This window comes from Squalius cephalus (assembly GCF_949319135.1).
Source record: "Squalius cephalus genome assembly, chromosome: 11".
NCBI lineage: Eukaryota > Metazoa > Chordata > Actinopteri > Cypriniformes > Leuciscidae > Squalius > Squalius cephalus.
Window position 1 is genome coordinate 9,403,236 of NC_137132.1, and position 19,506 is coordinate 9,422,741.

The 19,506-nt window shown below is 36.5% G+C and overlaps 1 protein-coding gene across 9 annotated transcripts in view; it reads left to right on the top strand.

Annotated features, from left to right (window-relative positions):
- tenm4 (teneurin transmembrane protein 4) overlaps window positions 1-19,506 on the top strand; it is a 245,647-nt gene that overhangs the window by 155,054 nt on the left and 71,087 nt on the right. For 7 of the 9 annotated variants that reach the window (XM_079885418.1, XM_079885420.1, XM_079885419.1 and 4 more), the window contains 5 exons: window positions 1,897-1,998; window positions 4,682-4,876; window positions 8,874-9,074; window positions 14,843-15,028; window positions 17,958-17,984. In XM_079885418.1, coding sequence (XP_079741544.1) covers window positions 1,897-1,998; window positions 4,682-4,876; window positions 8,874-9,074; window positions 14,843-15,028; window positions 17,958-17,984 — 711 coding nt within the window. The remainder of the gene's footprint in view (window positions 1-1,896; window positions 1,999-4,681; window positions 4,877-8,873; window positions 9,075-14,842; window positions 15,029-17,957; window positions 17,985-19,506) is intronic. The other 2 variants (XM_079885421.1, XM_079885426.1) reach the window with 1 other exon arrangement.

Genomic DNA, 19,506 nt, shown 5'->3' on the forward strand with positions numbered 1-19,506 from the left:
CTCAACGTCATCGTTCTCAGCCACTCCCTCTGTTCGCTGATTGGACCGCCAAAAATTTGGCCGGAGAAAACCCAAGAATATACCGCAAACCCAGACGGAGTACTGAAGGAAAATTAAAATTGAGCGAAAGTACGTAGGAGGGCGGAGCCAGGCTAACAGGCAGCCATTGCTCTGCAGGATCCACAGCTAGATCCTCTGCAAAACGGATACTTCAAACACTCGCATGCTCAAACCAGTGACCACAGAGGTCCTCCCAGCCCCAAAGGCCATCCTTGAGTTGGTTCAATGCTAGTGTAAATCTGACTGCTCTTCTGGGAGGTGCTCCTACAGAGCTAAGGACTTAGCCTGTACTGACATGTGTCAGTGCAGCAGCCAGTGCCAGAATGATGACGCTTCCCAAGCCGTGATGTATGAAAGCGATGATGATTATGAGAAACTGTCTAACTAAAAAGGTTGCTTAATCATGTCGATAGTTCCCGAACATCCATGTTTTACATTAGCGAATTTTAAACTCTTCAATAAAAGGAACTCTGAGATATCTGACCAACTGCTTGTGATGTTAAGTCTTTTTACCCAAATTGTGGATGTATTTCAATGGGATGATACAAAAACATGGTTTTTGAGGAACATGAAATATTAAATGCAAACAATTTTTCATTACAATGATATTGCAAGAAAACAACCACACCGGGTCATTTTTGACCCACTTATGCATCTATGGGTTAATGTGGCAAAGTCTTGTAGCTTTGTAACTAGCACCATTGGATTCCCTGACCCTGAAAATGTGGGTTTAGCAGTTAAAATCAACATTCCAGCTTATTCAGAAGCCGAGATATTACAAATTAAAGTTTTACGGCGGCTATTTTTTAAAAATTCAATATGGCCGCCACATAGACATCTGGGCAAATGCAAACATTGATTTTCTGACTCCTTATACAATAACCTTTCCAAAAATGTATAGTTTAGCAAATCCCCCAAAAATTCCCACAAAAATATATAGTGAACCTGACTAATAGACCCTTTATGCATATTTATGGACAAACTAATTAATATTCATGAATCTGTGATGCCTTGATCACTTAAGACAGTTATCTAAATGCTTCTAGATTGCTGTAAGTGTGAACAGACGATGTCTACCAAGAATCAAGCACCACTTCTTCGCACCAGGAGTCTGTCTAATATATCCGCCATCTGTAATAAACCCCTTTTATATATACTCCTACTTAAGTCAGAAATCTTGTAATTGACATGTCGACATTCCTCGCATTTAAATTAGCACGCTTCACTGAAGGAGTGTGTTAGATGGAATTTCCATTAGCCGTGTCACTGGATGTGTCATGCACTCATGTTGGTTTTTGCAATGGTCAATGTTATTGCCGTGTCACAAAAGCGGCAACAGTAATTACAGAGAGTTCCTCATTAGGCTGAAGTAAATTCATCAAGTGGCTCCAATTGAGTTCCACTTCACCTTAGACCTGCTGGCTAACAGAAAATGTCACACTTTATTTACTCATATTTATGGAAAAATTAATGTTTTTTTTATACCTGTACTTTGATTTTAATTTTTTTTGAAAACGATCACTTTTCGCTTATTGGCTACCATACATACATTTTGTAAAACAAATTCTGTTATGATATTAGTCGAGCTTAAAGGTGATTTTTTGTGTCACTATTTTTGCATTATTAAAATTGCAAACATTTTGACATTGTGGCTGCCCCCCCCCCCCCCCCCCCCCATATAACCCCTTTAAAATTGAAACGGGATGTAGAGTACAACAGGAAATGAAGCTTTTTGCACCACATTCTTTAGGGAAAGAGAATAAACTGAATCCAGCAGGTGAAGCACTGATGAATGTGTGCGTCATTCTGACAAACATTGATGACATTCTCTTGCAGACTCTATCGATGACTGTCCTAGTAACTGTTTTGGGAATGGAGACTGTGTGGCTGGAAACTGCCACTGTTTTCCTGGCTTTAGAGGACCCGACTGCAGCAGAGGTGAGATTTCTGTTTACCTACTCCTCCATTAGCCTACTTTTCTCTGTTTATTACTTTTGGTCTTTCATCCCTGCAATCATTTCTGCTTCACTTTCTCTGTCACACACACATTTTCTGTTTCTTACAAATGTAATCATGTGTTTGTGTATGTATATACAGTATGTATGTATGTATGTATGCTGTCAAGTGATTCAAATTTGTAATCTAATTAATTACACAATGTGGCGATTAATTAATTACATTAATCGCACATCAAACTTGGCTGTGAAAATACCCCTAAACGATAATTTAAAGTCATTATTGTGTTAAATAAGAAAAGCATCAAATAGATATTGCAAAAAGTAGCTTCAGAAAAAAAAAAATATTTTGTTTAATTCAACATAGAATTTATAATAAACTTTTAGGCCTTAACGGACAGTGAGTAAGTGATGACAGAATTGATATTTTTGGGTAAATTATTCCTTTAATGGGTTTTTTATTAATATGGAGAAATGAAATATTTTTGTTGTAATTAAATGATACTCTAAATAAGAAACTAAAACTGCCAGTAGGTGGCGGTAAATGTCTAAATGAGTAAGTCATTGAATCATTGGTTTGCCCGATTGATTCGCTCAAAACGTGTACTCATTTAGAAATTAAACACCGTTGTGTGATGCTCTGAGATTGTAAAATCAATGCTTCATGTTCGTCATCAATCAACTGTATACAATGTAAGATGACCTATGTAGGTCTGCGTTAAATGGGTTGATAACTATAACACGTAATTTTTTTCCCATAAATAATTCATTAAATGAACACGGTAAATTGAATTAAAAGTGCTTCATATGCAAAGACATTAAGATACTATATATATATTGCTGGCAGTGTTGGGGAAAGTTACTTTTAAAAGTAATGCATTACAATATTGCGTTACTCCCCAAAAAAGTAACTAATTGCATTACTTAGTTACTTTTTATGAAAAGTAATGTGTTACGTTACTTTTACGTTACTTTTTCTTCTCACCTGGGCTGGGCTTGCTTGTTTGTTTTTTTAATAACAAGACCAACAAAAAAGTTATATTTTTGGCAAATGTTAAGGCCCTTTCACACCAAAAGTGAACTGAATAAGCCTCAGGCTGAAGGAAATGTATATTTACGCTTGTACAGTAAAGGGTGCCGCTCAAACTAACCTTTCAGCTGCGCTACTGATCTGGATTAAAGAACAATACTATACAGGAGAAGGAAGTTCAACACTCTTATTTCTAAATCTTATAAAGTAATTTTTGCTTATTAGTATGGTTGAATTAGATCCTTGAAGGTCAGCAGCAAAGACATTAATAAAGTGAGATTAAATTCACAAAGTATATTTGTGTAATTTAATAGTTAATTATAAAAGTTGAGTAAAATTCTGAGATTGCATTTTACTGTTTTTATTTATTTTGAGCAGTGAGATGAGTAAGTTCACATTTACTCTAGAACTACAATAACCATCATGTTTACACAGCGCACACACCACCACCTCACTTTGTTTCTCTCAACATGGGGACAGGAGAGCTGTCAGTCAATAAATGTGAAAAAGTAACTAGCGTTACTTATTTGGAAAAGTAACTTAGATATTTTATTGCAAATTGAAAAAGTAATGCATTACTTTACTAGTTACTTGAAAAAGTAATCTGATTACGTAACTCAAGTTACTTGTAATGAGTTACCCCCAACACTGATTGCTGGGCAAAAAAATATAGATTTCTCGATTTTAATCGATTCTCATTTTTACGAACCAATATCGATTCTTAAATCCCAAGAATCGATTAGGCTAGTCATCCTGTTTTCAGTTGATGAATGAATGGAACATTGTAGCGCGCATCCCATCCAATAAATCACAATAATATTTGTGCTTTGTTACGAAGTTACAAATAATTAATTATAATTTTTAATGTTCTTCAATATTTAATGCATGTTTGAATAAATCTGGCAAGTTTTTCTGACAGCCACCATTTAAATGTTTATGTTTCATATAACTTTATTATTATAAAAATAAATAAGTGTAATTTAAGTGTTTGTATACAAATCAGTTCATTTTTACCTTCAATATTATAGTAGGCTAATGAAGCCTAGTAGGCTACAACTGACTCCCATAGTTTACAGCATTAGTTAAGAGATTTGTTTTCCTTGAGAAAATTTGTATTGTACCTGATATCCAAAATAATCAATATTGAATCGAATCGAAATCGAATCGAATTGTGAAGTGTGTGTATATATATATATATATATATACTGCATATATACATTTTGAAGTCATGAAAGGTGTATATATATCAATTCAAAATGTATGCTTTAGGGTTCATGAGAACAAAAAGTGTAGTCACGTTGTAACTGTGGTATTTTGCCAGACATCAAGGGGGGAAAAAAATTGGTTCTCTTGTGCCCCGTCACTTCAACATTGATTTTTCATACTTGAATTCTGTTCTCTCACTGCTGTTTGCATGTTTCTTGTGTATTCTAGTCTCTGATCATTCGCTATTCTGAAATCCCTTGTTCATACATAAAACTTCTGGATCGATGTGGTTTCACGGACTTTTACTACTGTAGCTTTTGCTGCAGTGCTCATATTGATTTCCACACAGACATGAGTTGAGTCCAGCAGGCCAGCCCAAGCTACATTTGGCAGCTCTGTGACATGTTGTGTATGTGTGTATTCTTTCCAGCGTCCTGTCCGGTGCTTTGCAGTGGGAACGGTCAGTACCTCAAAGGCCGCTGCATGTGTCACAGCGGTTGGAAAGGATCCGAATGTGATGTTCCTACTAACCAGTGCATCGACATAACCTGCAGCGGACATGGCACATGCATTGTGGGAACTTGCATCTGTAATCCAGGCTACAAAGGGGAGAACTGCGAAGAAGGTACCAGAGTAAATTTAAAAAAACAACTAAATCTTTTTTTGATAGTATTCTCAAAAAATTTGGAGGGGAAAAAAAAATAAGTCTAGCCAATATACACTCCTGGTCAAATTTTCAATTTTTTTTATTTTTTTTATGTTTTTGAAAGAAGTTTGCATTCTTAACAATAAAATTATAAAAAGTCCAGTCTTCAGTGTCACATGATCCTTCAGAAATCACACTAATATTCTGATTTGATGCTCAAGAAACATTTCTTATTATTAATGTTGAAAACAGTTTTTGCTGCTGGATATTGATAGACTACCATTTTAAAGTTTTGGTTAGGTTTAAAAAAGGGATTTTTTTTAAAAGAAAGTAAGGATGCATTCAATTTATCAAAAGTGACATAAAGACATAATGTTACAAAAGGTTTCTATTTCAAATAAATGCTGTTCTTTTGAACTTTCTATTCATCAAATAATCAGGAAAAAAAAGAATCACCATTGCCACAAAAATATTAAGCAGCACAACTGTTTTCAATATTGATAGTAATAATAAATGTTTCTTGAGCATCAAATCATCATATTATACTGATTTCTGAAGGATCATGTGACACTGAAGACTGGAGTAATGAAGCTGAAAATTCAGCTTTGATCACAGGAATAAATTACACTTTAAATACGTTACAACAGAAAACTTCCAAGCTTTTGTCCGGTAGTGTATGCGTAATATCTACCATTATACAATCTGCAATACATTATGAGCTATTTTAGTGTTGCCGTTGCCCCTCTTTTTTTATACACCCAATTTTTATGCACCAAATCACACAGAAATGGAGAAAGATGCCCGTCTTGGCCTTTTTTAGTATGCATAAGTACCCTTCTGAATATTTAAGATGGGCGTACATGACCTTCGAGTTTTCGAGCAGGCCCATAAGTATCCGACTCGTCTCGTTTCGCCTAGGAATTCTCCTCGCTCCTTCACATGCATTATGGATACTTCTGAGGGTCCAAAGCAATCCATTAAAAGAAGAACAATTCATTTGGGTCAAGATCCAATAAGTCAAATTTGCACTGAGAAGCCTGAACGGAGACTACAGCAGCCCGACGACAGGGGCGACCGAGCTGTGAAGAGATAAGATTAAAGTAGCCATTGTGCTTGGCAGTTTTTGAAGGCTCTCATTTGAAGATGAAAAATGATGTGTGCGATTTTGACAAATGGTATGTTCTGACTCTTCTGACCCCCGGCAATTCTATTTCGGGTCTCACCGTTGCCCGTTGAGGAAGAGAATGCCGACGCTGGCCCTTTAACGGTTCTACCTTTTCTTCGCCGCGACCTTCAGGCGGTGATGATTAATTGCCAGGAGAGAGGCTCTTGTCATTTAGCCTATGATCTCTGTGCCTTGTGCCCAAACCATCTGCTAAGAGACCCGAACTCCTGCTCATCTATAGGAACGGCCTCTCCACCCATTTGTGTCATGGTAAAGGGAGTCGGCAATGTAGCGACCCCATCCCTCCTTTCCCATCATGTCCCAGCTGGCCTCATGTTAGCCATCTGTGAGGGCACATTCTGGTTTCACACCTTCATTTCCACATAGTTATACAGTACCGTACAAAAGTTGTGGAGGCGGAAAGATTTTTTCCCCAATGAAATTAATACAAAAGTGTCAGTAAAACTTTTACAAAAGTCTATTTTAAATAAATGCTGTTCTTTTTAACTTTTTATTCATCAAGAAATCTTAAAAAAAGAAATCATGATTTCCACAAAAATATTAAGCCAAAACTGTTTTAAACATTGATAATAATAAGAAATGTTTCTCGAGCAGCAAATCAGCATTTAGAATGATTTCTAATAGAATGAGGATCATGTGACACTGAAGACTGGAGTAATGATGCTGAAAATTCAGCTTTGCATTACAGGAATACATTACATTTTTAAAAATATATAAAAAATTGAAAACAGTTATTTTAAATTGTAATATACTGTATCACAATATTACTGTTTCTACTATTATTTTTTAAATTAGTTCATGATTTGGAATTTGAATAGGCCATACCCACAGAAATATGAATTGGAATGACAATAAGACACATTTACTGAATAGTAATTTAAAGAAATATCAAATATATGCATTTAAAAAAATTGTGTTTGTCCACAATTGGTTATTAAATATGATAAAATAAACTAACTTTATGTATTTATTTGTTCATTCATTCTTTTCTAGTCTTCTAGCAATCTATCATTTGTCTGTTTGTTCGTTTTAGCCTTTCAAAGATCATTCGTTCTAGCAATCTGTTGTTTATTTGTTTTAGCATTCTATCGTTCGTTTGTTTTAACATTCTATTTTTCATTCTATCATGCTATTGTTTGTTTTTTTAGCATTCTGTTGTTTGTTCTAGCGTTCTATCGTTTGTTGGTTAACATTCTATTGTTCATTCAAGCATGCTATTGTTTGTTTTAACATTCAATTGTTCATTCTAGCAATCTGTTGTTTGTTTTAGCATTCCATCCTTCGTTTGTTTTAACATTCTATTTGTCGTTCTATCATGCTATTGTTTGTTTGTTTTAGCATTCTGTTGTTTGTTCTAGCATTCTAGCATTTGTTGGTTAACATTCTATTGTTCATTCAAGCATGCTATTGTTTGTTTTAACATTCAATTGTTCATTCTAGCAATCTGTTGTTTATTTGTTTTGGCATTCTATCCTTCGTTTATTTTAACATTCTATTTTTCATTCTATCGTGCTATTGTTTGTTTTTTTAGCATTCTGTTGTTTGTTCTAGCATTCTATCGTTTGTTTGTTTTAGCATTCTGTTCTAGCATTCTGTCGTTTGTTTGTTTGTTAACATTCTATTGTTCATTCAAGGATTATATAGTTTGTTTTAGCATTCTGTTGTTTGTTCTAGCATTCTATTCTTTGTTTGGTTTTAGCATTGTATTGTTTGTTCTAACATTCTATTGTTTGGTTTGTTCTAGCATTGTTTGGTTTGTATGTATTCATTCGTTTTAGCATGCTATCGTTCTATCTAACATTAAAAAGTTTGAACTAGTTTTCTAGTTACGAATGACATATACATTCTTTTGAATTTGAATTAATTTCATTTTTTACTTTGTTACATTTAAATTCAAATTGCTGTTGTGCATTCTATTTGCTATACCTCAAATTCAGGAATTGAATTAGAATTTCAAAGGCATTCTCAGTTCTAAACAGTGTGCAACCCTGCTGCCTACATTTTTTTCCCTTTGAACATCCGGTTTCGCGTATCTCATTCATATTTGTCAAATGGGTTGCAAAAACTGCAAAAGTTTTTACTTTATTTTAAGAACATCCCAGTTCATTCTTCAACAAGGGTTAGAAATGAATTAAGAGTAACATGGGTACAGGAAGCTGAGTTTGTTGCCCATGGGCCATTGTAGGTGTCCTTGTTTGCATTCTGTCACGCTTGGTTTTGGGTTCACAGTAAGTGGGGGGGGGGGACCACATCCAGCATCGCTTTTCAATTTAGCAGAACATGCTCCGACCGCGCCAGTCTTTTCCCTTCCCGGCGCTGGGAGGAAATCTCATTACCACCAGCTAGAGAAGTCAGAGAGAGAGAGAGAGAGCAACACTCTTCCCACCTGCCAGTTTACTGCACGACAGCGAATGCTGCCATTTAATTTGACCGTTTGTAAATCCTGTTGCTCTCAGGGTTTTTAGAAGTGTCAGGCCTCCTCAGACGCGGCTGGGCATGCGGCGCGCTCTCTGCTACAAGAGCTAAACCTCTAGAGTCTTTCTTTTTTGGTCTATAGGGTGGATGACTAAGGCCTGAGTCACACAACGAAAGGAAGGTGAACAGAAGGGGACACTGAGCTATGACAGTTTGATGTGAATGCATGCAAGTTTGATATAGTGCGCTTGTTTTTGATGATGAGTTTGGGCTGATGGGAAATGGCTCTTCTGATGTATTTTTACTTTTGAATTAGCTATGTGGAAAATGAGTTACTGAATACCTGTGCTGTGTGTTCTGTGTGTTTTTGTGCAGTGGACTGCCTGGACCCGACCTGCTCAGGGAGAGGTGTCTGTGTACGTGGAGAGTGCCACTGTTTTGTAGGTTGGGGAGGTCCTGGATGCGAAAGTCCACGTGCTTCATGTATGGAGCAGTGCTCGGGACACGGGACCTTCTTGCCTGACACCAACACTTGTAACTGTGACCCCAACTGGACCGGTCACGACTGCTCCACAGGTCAGTATGACGAAATGCCCTATGCTGTTATGTTCACTTCCCTATTTCAGCCTTGTTACTTTGTATTTATTTATTTAGCTTATTATTGGTTTAACTAAATGAACAGAAGGAAGAACTTTTTAGTTATTTTCATTTGTGTGCACCAATCAGTGTTATTTTGATATTTTTCATATATACTATGATAGTATTTATTAATATTTATAGAATTTTTATATTTCCAGTTTTTTCAACTATTTATTTTTCTATTTTATTTTATTTTTATTTGTTATTTTAATTTATTTAACCATGTGTGCATGGTTGTCAGATTGAAAGTAGTAAACAGTTGCCAGATTGAAGTAAAACACGGACAGAAAATGTGTTCTTTTAACACAAAAGCTTGAACTCTTGAGATCTGGCAACCGCAAGCATGAACGCTTGTAGATGAGACTTGTGCAGCACATTCTGTAAAGTTACTGTCCATAAAATGTTTTTTTCAGCAAAAATAAAGGGAGATTTTGGTTACGTTTTCATCTTTAACTAGATTTTAGTCTTGACTCGATAAAAGATTAATCGCGATTAATCGCATCCAAAATAAAAGTTTGTTTTTAATAATATATGTGTGTGTACTGTGTATAATTAAATTTGTATATATAAATACACACACATGCATGTATATATTTAAGAAAAATTTGTTATTTATATATAAAAAAAAATTATATTTATATATAATATAAACTATATAAATATATATACAGTATATGTATGCAAATATTTCTTAAATGTATACATGCATGTGTGTGTATTTATATATACAAATACACAGTACACACACATATATTATGTAAACACAAACTTTTATTTTGGATGCGATTAATCGCGATTAATCTTTTGACAGCCCTAATATATATAAATATTCTTCTTGGCCTTTGATTTAATAATCATTTAAGTATCGCATACAAATACCTGCCTGATCTGATCATATCAATTGTGTACTCTGTATGGGGGACTGTGTTAGCGTCACACTAATCTGAAGGGCAAATCGTACACCTGTGTTTGTGAATTTATCTCTTTGTGAGCAGTTCATCTCATATTTCTGCGTGCCTGTGCACGTAGTGATTTCTGTTCAAATTTCCTAAACCCTCTAAATGAAACTTGATGCAGCTTATCGTTGCTAATCTTCACGCCACCTGTTGCCATGACAGCGGTGGCTACAGGTGTCAGGGTGTAATTTCATGCTTCACATAATTTACCTCACTGTTCTCGGCTCGTGTGATTGAGAAAATTCAGAGAAAACAATATATGCAAAGTGCTTCGGCAAACGCTCAGTCAATTGGCCATTATAGAACGTTTAAATTAGAAACACTTCAAAGACATTTTTCCTTCTGAATTAAGCAGCCATTTTTGAAACTCGGTTGATAAAGTTAACACTGTTTCATTTCCTTTCTTTGATCCCATCAAGAATAGGCAGTTTGGTCAAATTCTCCATGGTTTCAAAACACTTAAGTCCCCTCCTCTCGACCCCTCTCCCGGTCATGCCTGACCACCTTTTCACAGAGATTTTTCCACATTTGAGCTGTTTCAGTCACGCTAGTTAGACCTCCATCAGGAGGCGGGGGTGAAACAGCAGCGTCTGATACAGCTAAAGCAGTTTAGCACCTCATGGAGGTTCTCACAGTGACCTGTGGAAAGTGTGCTTTGATTTCCCCTCAAGCTGGTACACTGATGTCTTCTTACACTGGACAGGAGTCTCACACCTGCGGTTTTGGTTTAGTTGAGGTGAAACACAATCTTTAAAATCATGACTGGAGTACATTTCGAATCCAGGAGAAGCACCTAAACTTTTAACTAACTGAAGTAATAATACACATGTGCATTTTTATATTATCAGCAAACAATCTGTATCGGTCGATAAATGCAATTATTTTGCTGATTGTTTAAAATTAGCCGATGATCAGGGCTGATTATATTCTGTCAATCAGGGAGCAGGAAACCGTTTAACACTGTAACTCATACTGTGTGTAAATAAAATGTCTCTTGTGTTGAATTTAAGGCTGTTAACATGACAATAATGCATTAACTGTTAAAAAAAAATCATAGTAACGCTAAAGCAGGCAGTATTTGATCCTTTGAGTCACCTGAAGTTCGAGTCAGGGTTGCCAGGTGTGCAGTTTTTCCCCATCAAACATTATTTGTAGTGCGCCTCCCATCCAATAATCACAAATGATGTCCTTTTATCACCAAAATGGCGTTTTGTACTTTAAAACATTAAAGGGATAGTTCGGCCAAAAATGATATTTAACCCATGATTTACTCACCCTCAAGCCGTTCGAGATGCATATGTCAATCATTTTTCAGATTTTCAGTTATTTTAGAAAATGTCTTAGATCTTTCAGTGGTTATAATGTGAAGTTATGGGGTCCACCTCCTTCAAGTCCCAAAATGTGCATGCATCCTTCACAAAAGTAATCCATTCGGCTCCAGGGGGATAAACGAAGGCCTTCTGAGGGTAATCCGTGCGGTTTTGTCGTAAAAATATACATATTTAAAACTTTATAAATGAAAATATCTTGCTTCCGGCAACGGTCGACGCGCGTTCACGGCAGATGGATGCCGACGTATGACGTTTATAATAAAATATAATAGCTCTAATATTATAGTTATGTTATAAGGAGAGGGTTGCCTGTATAGTTTACAGCATTAGTTGTATATATATATATATATATATATATATATATATATATATATATATATATATATATATATATATATATATATATATATATATGTGGTAAGCGAAGGTAAAGCAGTCCTAAAATGCTGTTTTAAAAAAAGCATCCCATAATGCACCTCAAAGAATGTGATTTTGAAGAAGATAACATGGTATGATAACATGTAAGACAAACTGACTAATTAATAAATGAACAAATGTTACACAAATCAAAACATCTTACAAGTTATCATCTTCAAAATGCCCAAATGCCCTCGAAACAGGGACATTTATTATTAATATCACTCAAAGTGTTTAAAAGCAGTGATGCAATATTGTTATTTTGGTCACTGCTATTGCAAACACAACAAGGCTTTGAGAGATCAGAGAATTACGGGAATTTTTGAAACACAACTATCTGTGAATATGAATTTCACTTTTAATGCCAAGCAGACAGACTGACCTATTATGTAATCCGAGGGATTTGCTGGAAATAGCCATTTAAAGCCTGGCTTCTCAAGCGAAACATCCAGCATGACTAAATTATTAAGAAACTTGTACTCTCCTGTGCTGGCCTGTGCAAATTGTGAGCTTTGGTATATTATTTAATTGAATTCAATATATATATATATATATATTTTATTTTAGAATTTTTATTAAATTAAAAAATAAAATGTAATTCATTTAAAAATTAAAAATTAAATAAAATTAAATAAAAAGTAAAGTTCCGATATATTTATCCCCTTGGCAAACATCTGTGAAACCATTAGCGGCAAATTGTTTTGTTTGCTGCACATTTGATTACATTTATTGCAATGGTAATGGTTATAACATAAATGTTGGGGATAAAATAAATGTTATGCCACAAAACTAAACGAAGATACGGTCACTCCTAAAATCTGAAAATCGCTTCCTCCCTCTCTGTCACTCCTGCTTTTTTTCCTCTTTTTTTGTCTCTGTTCTCTTGGTCACTTCTGGTAATTGAAAAAGAAAGCTTTCAGCTCTAGTATGTTTGCAGGCTGGCAGCTCCAACACATTCTGAAATGAGCTGTTGCAAACAATCAAGATCTGCATCAATTAGTTCTCCTCCTCCATTAAAGGACGCAAGCAGGAGTTACCCAATTATTGTACAACGTTCAGAGCGTCTTTGCCCTGCAGTGAAGCATTGTGGGAATGATTCACAGATGGTATCATCCTGCCACTTGGCTGCTGTGTAACCTTAATGAGAATAGCTTTGAGGAACACCTTTATGAGAAAACGATATTTGCATTATCATGCGAGATGTTTTTGCGTGAATGCGAGAGGCAAAATACTAGGTGAATCAAAAGAGGGACACTAAAGGAGAGTAAGAACGAGAGAAAATGAGCAACTGTGTCTCCTTGACAACTTTAAGCAATGAAATGCCATTAGGATGCCTCTAATTGAAATGTTGCATGTGAAATTAAGGGCATTTACATAATTTAACAAAGGCCCAGTGTTGTAATTAGCATGAGGGAAGGATGTTTTTTTTTTGCCTTCAAGCTTTTAAATCTGGTAATGCCATGTTATGGTTTGTGCCTGAAAAGACTAACTTAACTTTGTTTTATTTGTAACAATGACATAATGCAGAGTTACATTAACATAATTGACTCATTATTGGCCTATAAGCGACCTCCTTTCTGGCTTCCCTCTGCATAGATTTGGATAATTAGAAAACATTACATAACCACTGTTCTACACTTTGAAGAGGGCTCTCATTTGCATAGCATGAAAATATTTGTTCTTTTTTTTAATTATTTATCTGTTTATTGTATCCACCTTTTAAAATCGTGTGTGTGGTCTGGTAAATCCTACATTTTGGGGACAAATTGCCCCTACAAAGATGACAATATCTGAAGTCTTAGACCTTGTGGGAATTTGTTTTGGTCCCCATGAGAAAAACAGCTTATAAATGGCACAAAATGAATGCTTTTTTTGAAAATTTAAAAATGTGTGCGCGTGTGTGTGTGTGCATGCGTGTGCGCGCTATTCTACAGAATTGCAGGAAAGTTTTTAATTTAGTTGATTTATTTTATCATTTTTGTTTTTATTTTCTGATTGTTAGTGGTTAAAATTCATACAAATCTACAGAAAAAAAATGTATATATATATATATATATATATATATATAGGTCCTGTAACTGATCACCATTTATTATAATTGCCTTTTTGCCTTCTCTAGTCCATTGTATATTGATCTGTGGTATGAATATTTTTCTGAAGTACAAAAAATCCATGTCATTTTTCAGTTCTAATGAGATCATGAAAACTACAAAGATGATAATTATATAAAAAAAAAAAAAAAAAAAAAAAAATATATATATATATATATATATATATATATATATATATATATATATATATATATATATAATATTGTTTTAGATGAAGTATAGTTGGGCATGTCAAAAGTATTCCATGTTAACTATTCCTTCACTTGATGTTTTGTGCTTTATACCACAACTTTTGCATTATGTCAAGATTTCAAACTCACTAGACATGTGAAGCCAAACCTTCCCAGAACCCTCAGAGGCAGAGACCATTTTATTTGTGAAATCTCAAGTGTTAGATTTAATTTGTGAATTAACTCTCAATTATTGTCTCTCACAGATCTTTCTTTTTATAGAAAAACAATATTTGCCACGCTGCCTCAGCTTTCACCTCATTACTTATGCAGCGAAACGACTTCAATGATCCAGCGTGTGTCTCCATTTCTAAAGGAAGTCAAAATTGTATTTTGTTCCTTGACTTTTCTTTCTTCTTTCTCCCAAACAAAAGAAGGAATCCCCCCCCCCCCCCCCCCAAAAAAAAGTAGGAATCCAAAAAGGAAGAGAGACAGCAGAATATCTGCCCCGTTAAACCTCCCACAAATCCTCGAACCCCTGCTTTGTAATGGTCTTATTAGATTTGTATTGTCCAAAAGGGATAGCCCCCTTTATGAGGTGCAGGAATTTCTTTTCACTACCCATCAGACAAGGTAGTGGAGCGTGGCCGTCCCATCACTGACAATAACTCCTGGATTTGCCTCCTCTTGGCTAACACCCCTTCCCCCCCTGTCCCGCAGAGCTGTGCGCAGCGGACTGTGGTGGACATGGCATCTGTGTGGCGGGAAGCTGTCGCTGCGACGAGGGCTGGATGGGCGCCGGGTGCGAACAACGGGCTTGTCACCCGCGCTGCAGCGAACACGGGACCTGCAAGGACGGGAAGTGTGAATGCAGCCCGGGATGGAACGGAGAACACTGCACCATCGGTAAGGAGCGTGGGATGAGGGTGGAGTCGTGGCGGGGGGAAGGTGTGAGAGAAAGCATGCGTAATTGAATTTGTGCAACCCGGCATAGCATGAACAGGTTTGCTCAAGGATATGAAGCTTGTCTTCATGCATTTTAATGTGGGAATGTGCTATGGTGTCTTTTCATTTCTACTCATCACTTCCCTTTCTTATTCTCTTTCTCGTTCCATTCGATTAGTTCATTTTGAACCCAAACATTTGCATTGCACGAGCTGAGCAGTCACTGGAAAGGCGTTCTTTACATTGGGGAATTAAATTGCAAACCAATTTAACAAATAAAAAATGTTTTTTAGTTAAAAATATTCATTATATTTGCAATTCCCTTTGGTAAAGTTATTGTTTAAGTTACGTGTTTCGACTTTAATTTAGTTTTATTTGAACCAAAATATACCAATATATTTGAAAAATACCGTTGGAATTTGAATTTAATTACATTAATTAACCCTATACGTCTTACTGTTTCATATTTGATAAACAATTTACAGTGCCTCTAAATTATTAACATGATCCAAATTTTGCAGGAAAATGTTTTACACAATCTATTACATTCTTTCTATCATCTGATTGATAGTTTATACTTTTTGAGCAAATAAAAGGCCTTTCCTTTCCAATATGTACCACATTCAGGTCGTGAAATCTGTGAAATCGTTACTGAGTTTTTATAAATTAACATAACTAACAATATAAAAACTTTTATATTGCTAATATTTCACGATTAACACTTACTTGAATGAAGCAAATTGGCTTTACCTGATTATCCTTACCTTTTTTTTTTTTTTTTTTTTTTAATCATGTTAAAATGTGATTATCAAATATGATACATCAGGCATTTGAGGAACGTTTATCTGTTCATCTCTCAATCATCATACGTTTTGTCCCCCACAATATTTTTTTTTTTTTTAAGTCTGCTATACTGTTATAAAGATAACATTGATTTACATTACAAGCTTTTTACTTTTTGGCCATATAAATATCAGCAGCTACACCAAATGACATTTTTCTGGTCAGTTTGGGTGTCTGAATAAAATGAAGATGTGTGAGCTGCATATTCTCGTATGTCATACTATATGTCATAGAAGCCTGATGTATCAAATTGATACTTAACACAAAGTGGTATTTTAGTATAGCATTTTAAAAAGAGTATGTTATTGTCAAAGCATTTTAGCTTAGGCACCATGATGATCATAATTTATACTTTTAGAAATAGATTTAGTCTAATATTGGTTTCACTGCACAATAGCACACAACCCCATACATGGAGAGAAGCCACCCGCCCTTCAGTTGAGCCAGGTGTATTAGTTTGTTCCATGGTCAGATTTTAAGATAATAAAATTCCTAGCATGGAATATAGCTATACACATTAAATTTCTGTTGTTTCATTTGATCAGTTTTTACAAATATTGTAGTCAAGCTTATTATTATTATTATTTTCTTTAGATATTTATTTAAAAAAAAACATTCAATCCATAAGTTAAGTTAAAAGTTAAGTAATGACCATTTGTTGAAAGAAAATATATATATTTAAATATTTAAAAATATGTTAAGAAGTTCAGGCCCTACATTGTATCTTATTGTAGGCCTAACCCTAACCTACCCCTTAAATCAAAGAGCAGTGATTGGTTGATAAGTGATGCCCTAACACCAACCATAACCCTAAAATCTGATGGTTGATTGTAATGTTTTTTCAGGGTGAATCACATTAAGTGTTCTTGATGGGCCAATAAAAAGTCTGTTCTGTGAGACTGCATCCTGATGTGTGTCTCAACATCATTGTCTCTCTGTGTTCTACTTTTTGTCTCTCATCCTAGCCTTATTGAACCTTCTCTGTTCAAGCAACCACATAGTCTGATCTGGTATTGTTTTTATTTTTTTCTCTAGCTGTAACTTTTGAGTTTATCAGTCAGTGACCAGAAAAAAGAAGACTCTACAGTAACAGCTCCTCACAAAAGCAAAGCAAAATAATCCATATTCTATTTTGATCTTATGAACTGCCTATTTCTGTAAAACAAAAAATCTTCTAATGCAGGGGCATTGTAAGTTTTTTTTTTTTCCCTTGTTTCTTCCTTCCCGGAGACATTACAGTAGCATTTTGTCTTTTAATATTTTCTTGATGCATTATTGATGTTCTTCATACATGCACCATAGTGAAACATAGCATCCCAACAACAGCAGGGACCATACATTCTCATAAAACTTGTGCCATTAAAGGTGGTAAGTGTTGCCGGTCCATGATGTAATGTACAGAATGATCAACAGATGACGCATTGCTTCTCCACTGCTGGATTGTAGCCTGGCCATCTCATCAGTGACATGCTCTTTCTTTATAAGCTTTATACATCTTACACCTTAAAGATGTAACAATTTTATAGAATTAGTGCATTTCATAATGCATAATGCATTATCAACCTCCAATCATAAAGCTATATAATATGCACTGTACACTCGTTTTAAAATTTTAACGACACATTTCAACCTTCATTCATAAAGCCGTATAATATGCATGTCCAACAATGTCCAACATAAGGCATTATGAATAGTTTTATAATGTGTTATAATATACAGGCTTCATAGAAAGTGTTACCAAAAAATCGTACTCCTGCATTACAGGTACTGATAAACTGAGACTTCTCTCTAAAAAAAATGTTTTCCATCTCTCTCTCTTTCTCTACCCTGTCACACCATACCTTTAACTCTCTACCAGCCTGTGATGTGATGTTTTGCTTGTTGCATGTTATTGTCTTAGCAATCGCTTTTGCAGCCCCTCTGTGTTTCAGTAAACTTAGATGTCTCAAGCAACCAGCCCATGCCTCTAGCTGTCTGTGTCTTGTCATGGAAGCAGCACTGTTCAAAACTTCCCTTATATGTCCTTGTCTTTTATCTCCCCCTAAAGCTCACTATCTGGATAAGGTAGTGAAAGGTATGGCACTCCTCCTGTCCTATCTTTTCTATCATTTTTCCATCAACCAACCCATCCTAAAAAAAGCTCATCTTCAGGGTTGCGCTCGTATTTTCAATCAGCCCATGCTTTCATGCCTCACCAACACAGTCCTTGTCGAATCATGCTGCTGTTGTACCACCACATCCAATACGCTGCTTTGCCACCTCGCCACTTAGCACCTTCACGCCCGCTGAGTGGGCGGCACGGGAGCCGGAGCGGCTCCTTAGCTGCCGTATCCCTGCTGGGGAACTCAGGGGGATGGATGGCCCACAGGATCCAAGGAGGGAGGGCTGGCGGCGGGTCACGGACCTTGCCAACCGGCGCCATGCATAATGGATGTTCAGTGCAGCTGTGTAGCACAGCAGAGGGGGGTTCGGGGGTTCAGAGAGGTGCTGAAGCGGCAGCCTCTCTAATTAAAGCATGCTATGCACCGGTGCTGCCAGAGCCCTGAGCTGCCCACACCCCCTACCTGCTCGTTGTCTTCCCCTTTCTTGTCTCTGGTTTTCTTGCTTTGTGAGCCACACCCCTTCCCTCCCTTCCTCCCTCCATAGAGAGGCAGTGCGGCTAGCGTGAGCTGCAGGGGGTCGCGCAAGGCGGTTTCGTGGCCCTCCGGAGCTGTTTCAGCCTGATGCGCGGGTGCGCTCCACAGGGGCCTCTCTCTGAAAGGGCTGCCAATTAAGCTGAACTGCTGCCAGCAGAGCACAGATCTTTATTTATTTAGCTCTTTAATAAGCATTCAGAACAGACCATTCAGACGTCTCGCCACTGTAGTCTGTGCAGCTGTTTGTCTGTTTGGGTGTTTAAGGAGCAACCTGCTGTCTACTGGTCAAGCTCACCCTTTGCTTGTTAACAAAGCATATAACCATCACTGTCTGCCTTGTAGCACAAAAAGATTGTCCTTACACTGAGGTGGGGTCAGCTGGAGACTGTAATAGGCACAACCTTGTACCTACGAAATCTCCTAAAAAAAGACAAGAATTGGGATTCAAAGATCTTGGTCGGGATGCCATCTGTAGTCGCACTTCGTGACAAAGAGTAGACTGTTGACTAGTACTCCGCTCTGAATTATCCAGCTTTAAGGTTACATTACAAGCAGCTGCAAAGGGACACCCTACTGTGCACTATGGGACACGCTACTGCTTCTGGAGGTCCACCTTTCTGCAGAGTTTAGCTTCAGCATGATCCAGTACAAATACCTGGAACTTATGAGCATCTTTGAAGACCTTGATTAGCTAGTTCTGGTGTGTTTAACTTGAGTTATAACTAAACTCTAAAGGAAGGTAGTCCTCCAGGAGCACGCTTGGACAAGAACATGAGACTGCAAGTTACCAAGATTGCCATTTGTGATACATCACCCAATAGTACCATGACATTGTGCTGACCTGTGCAGCTATATTATAATATAAGTCAACATTACAGCCCATTCTTGATGGCTTCTCCATTTAGGTGCAGACTTACAGTACATGCTACGGCAAGGATCAGCAATTGATTTATTTTTTTC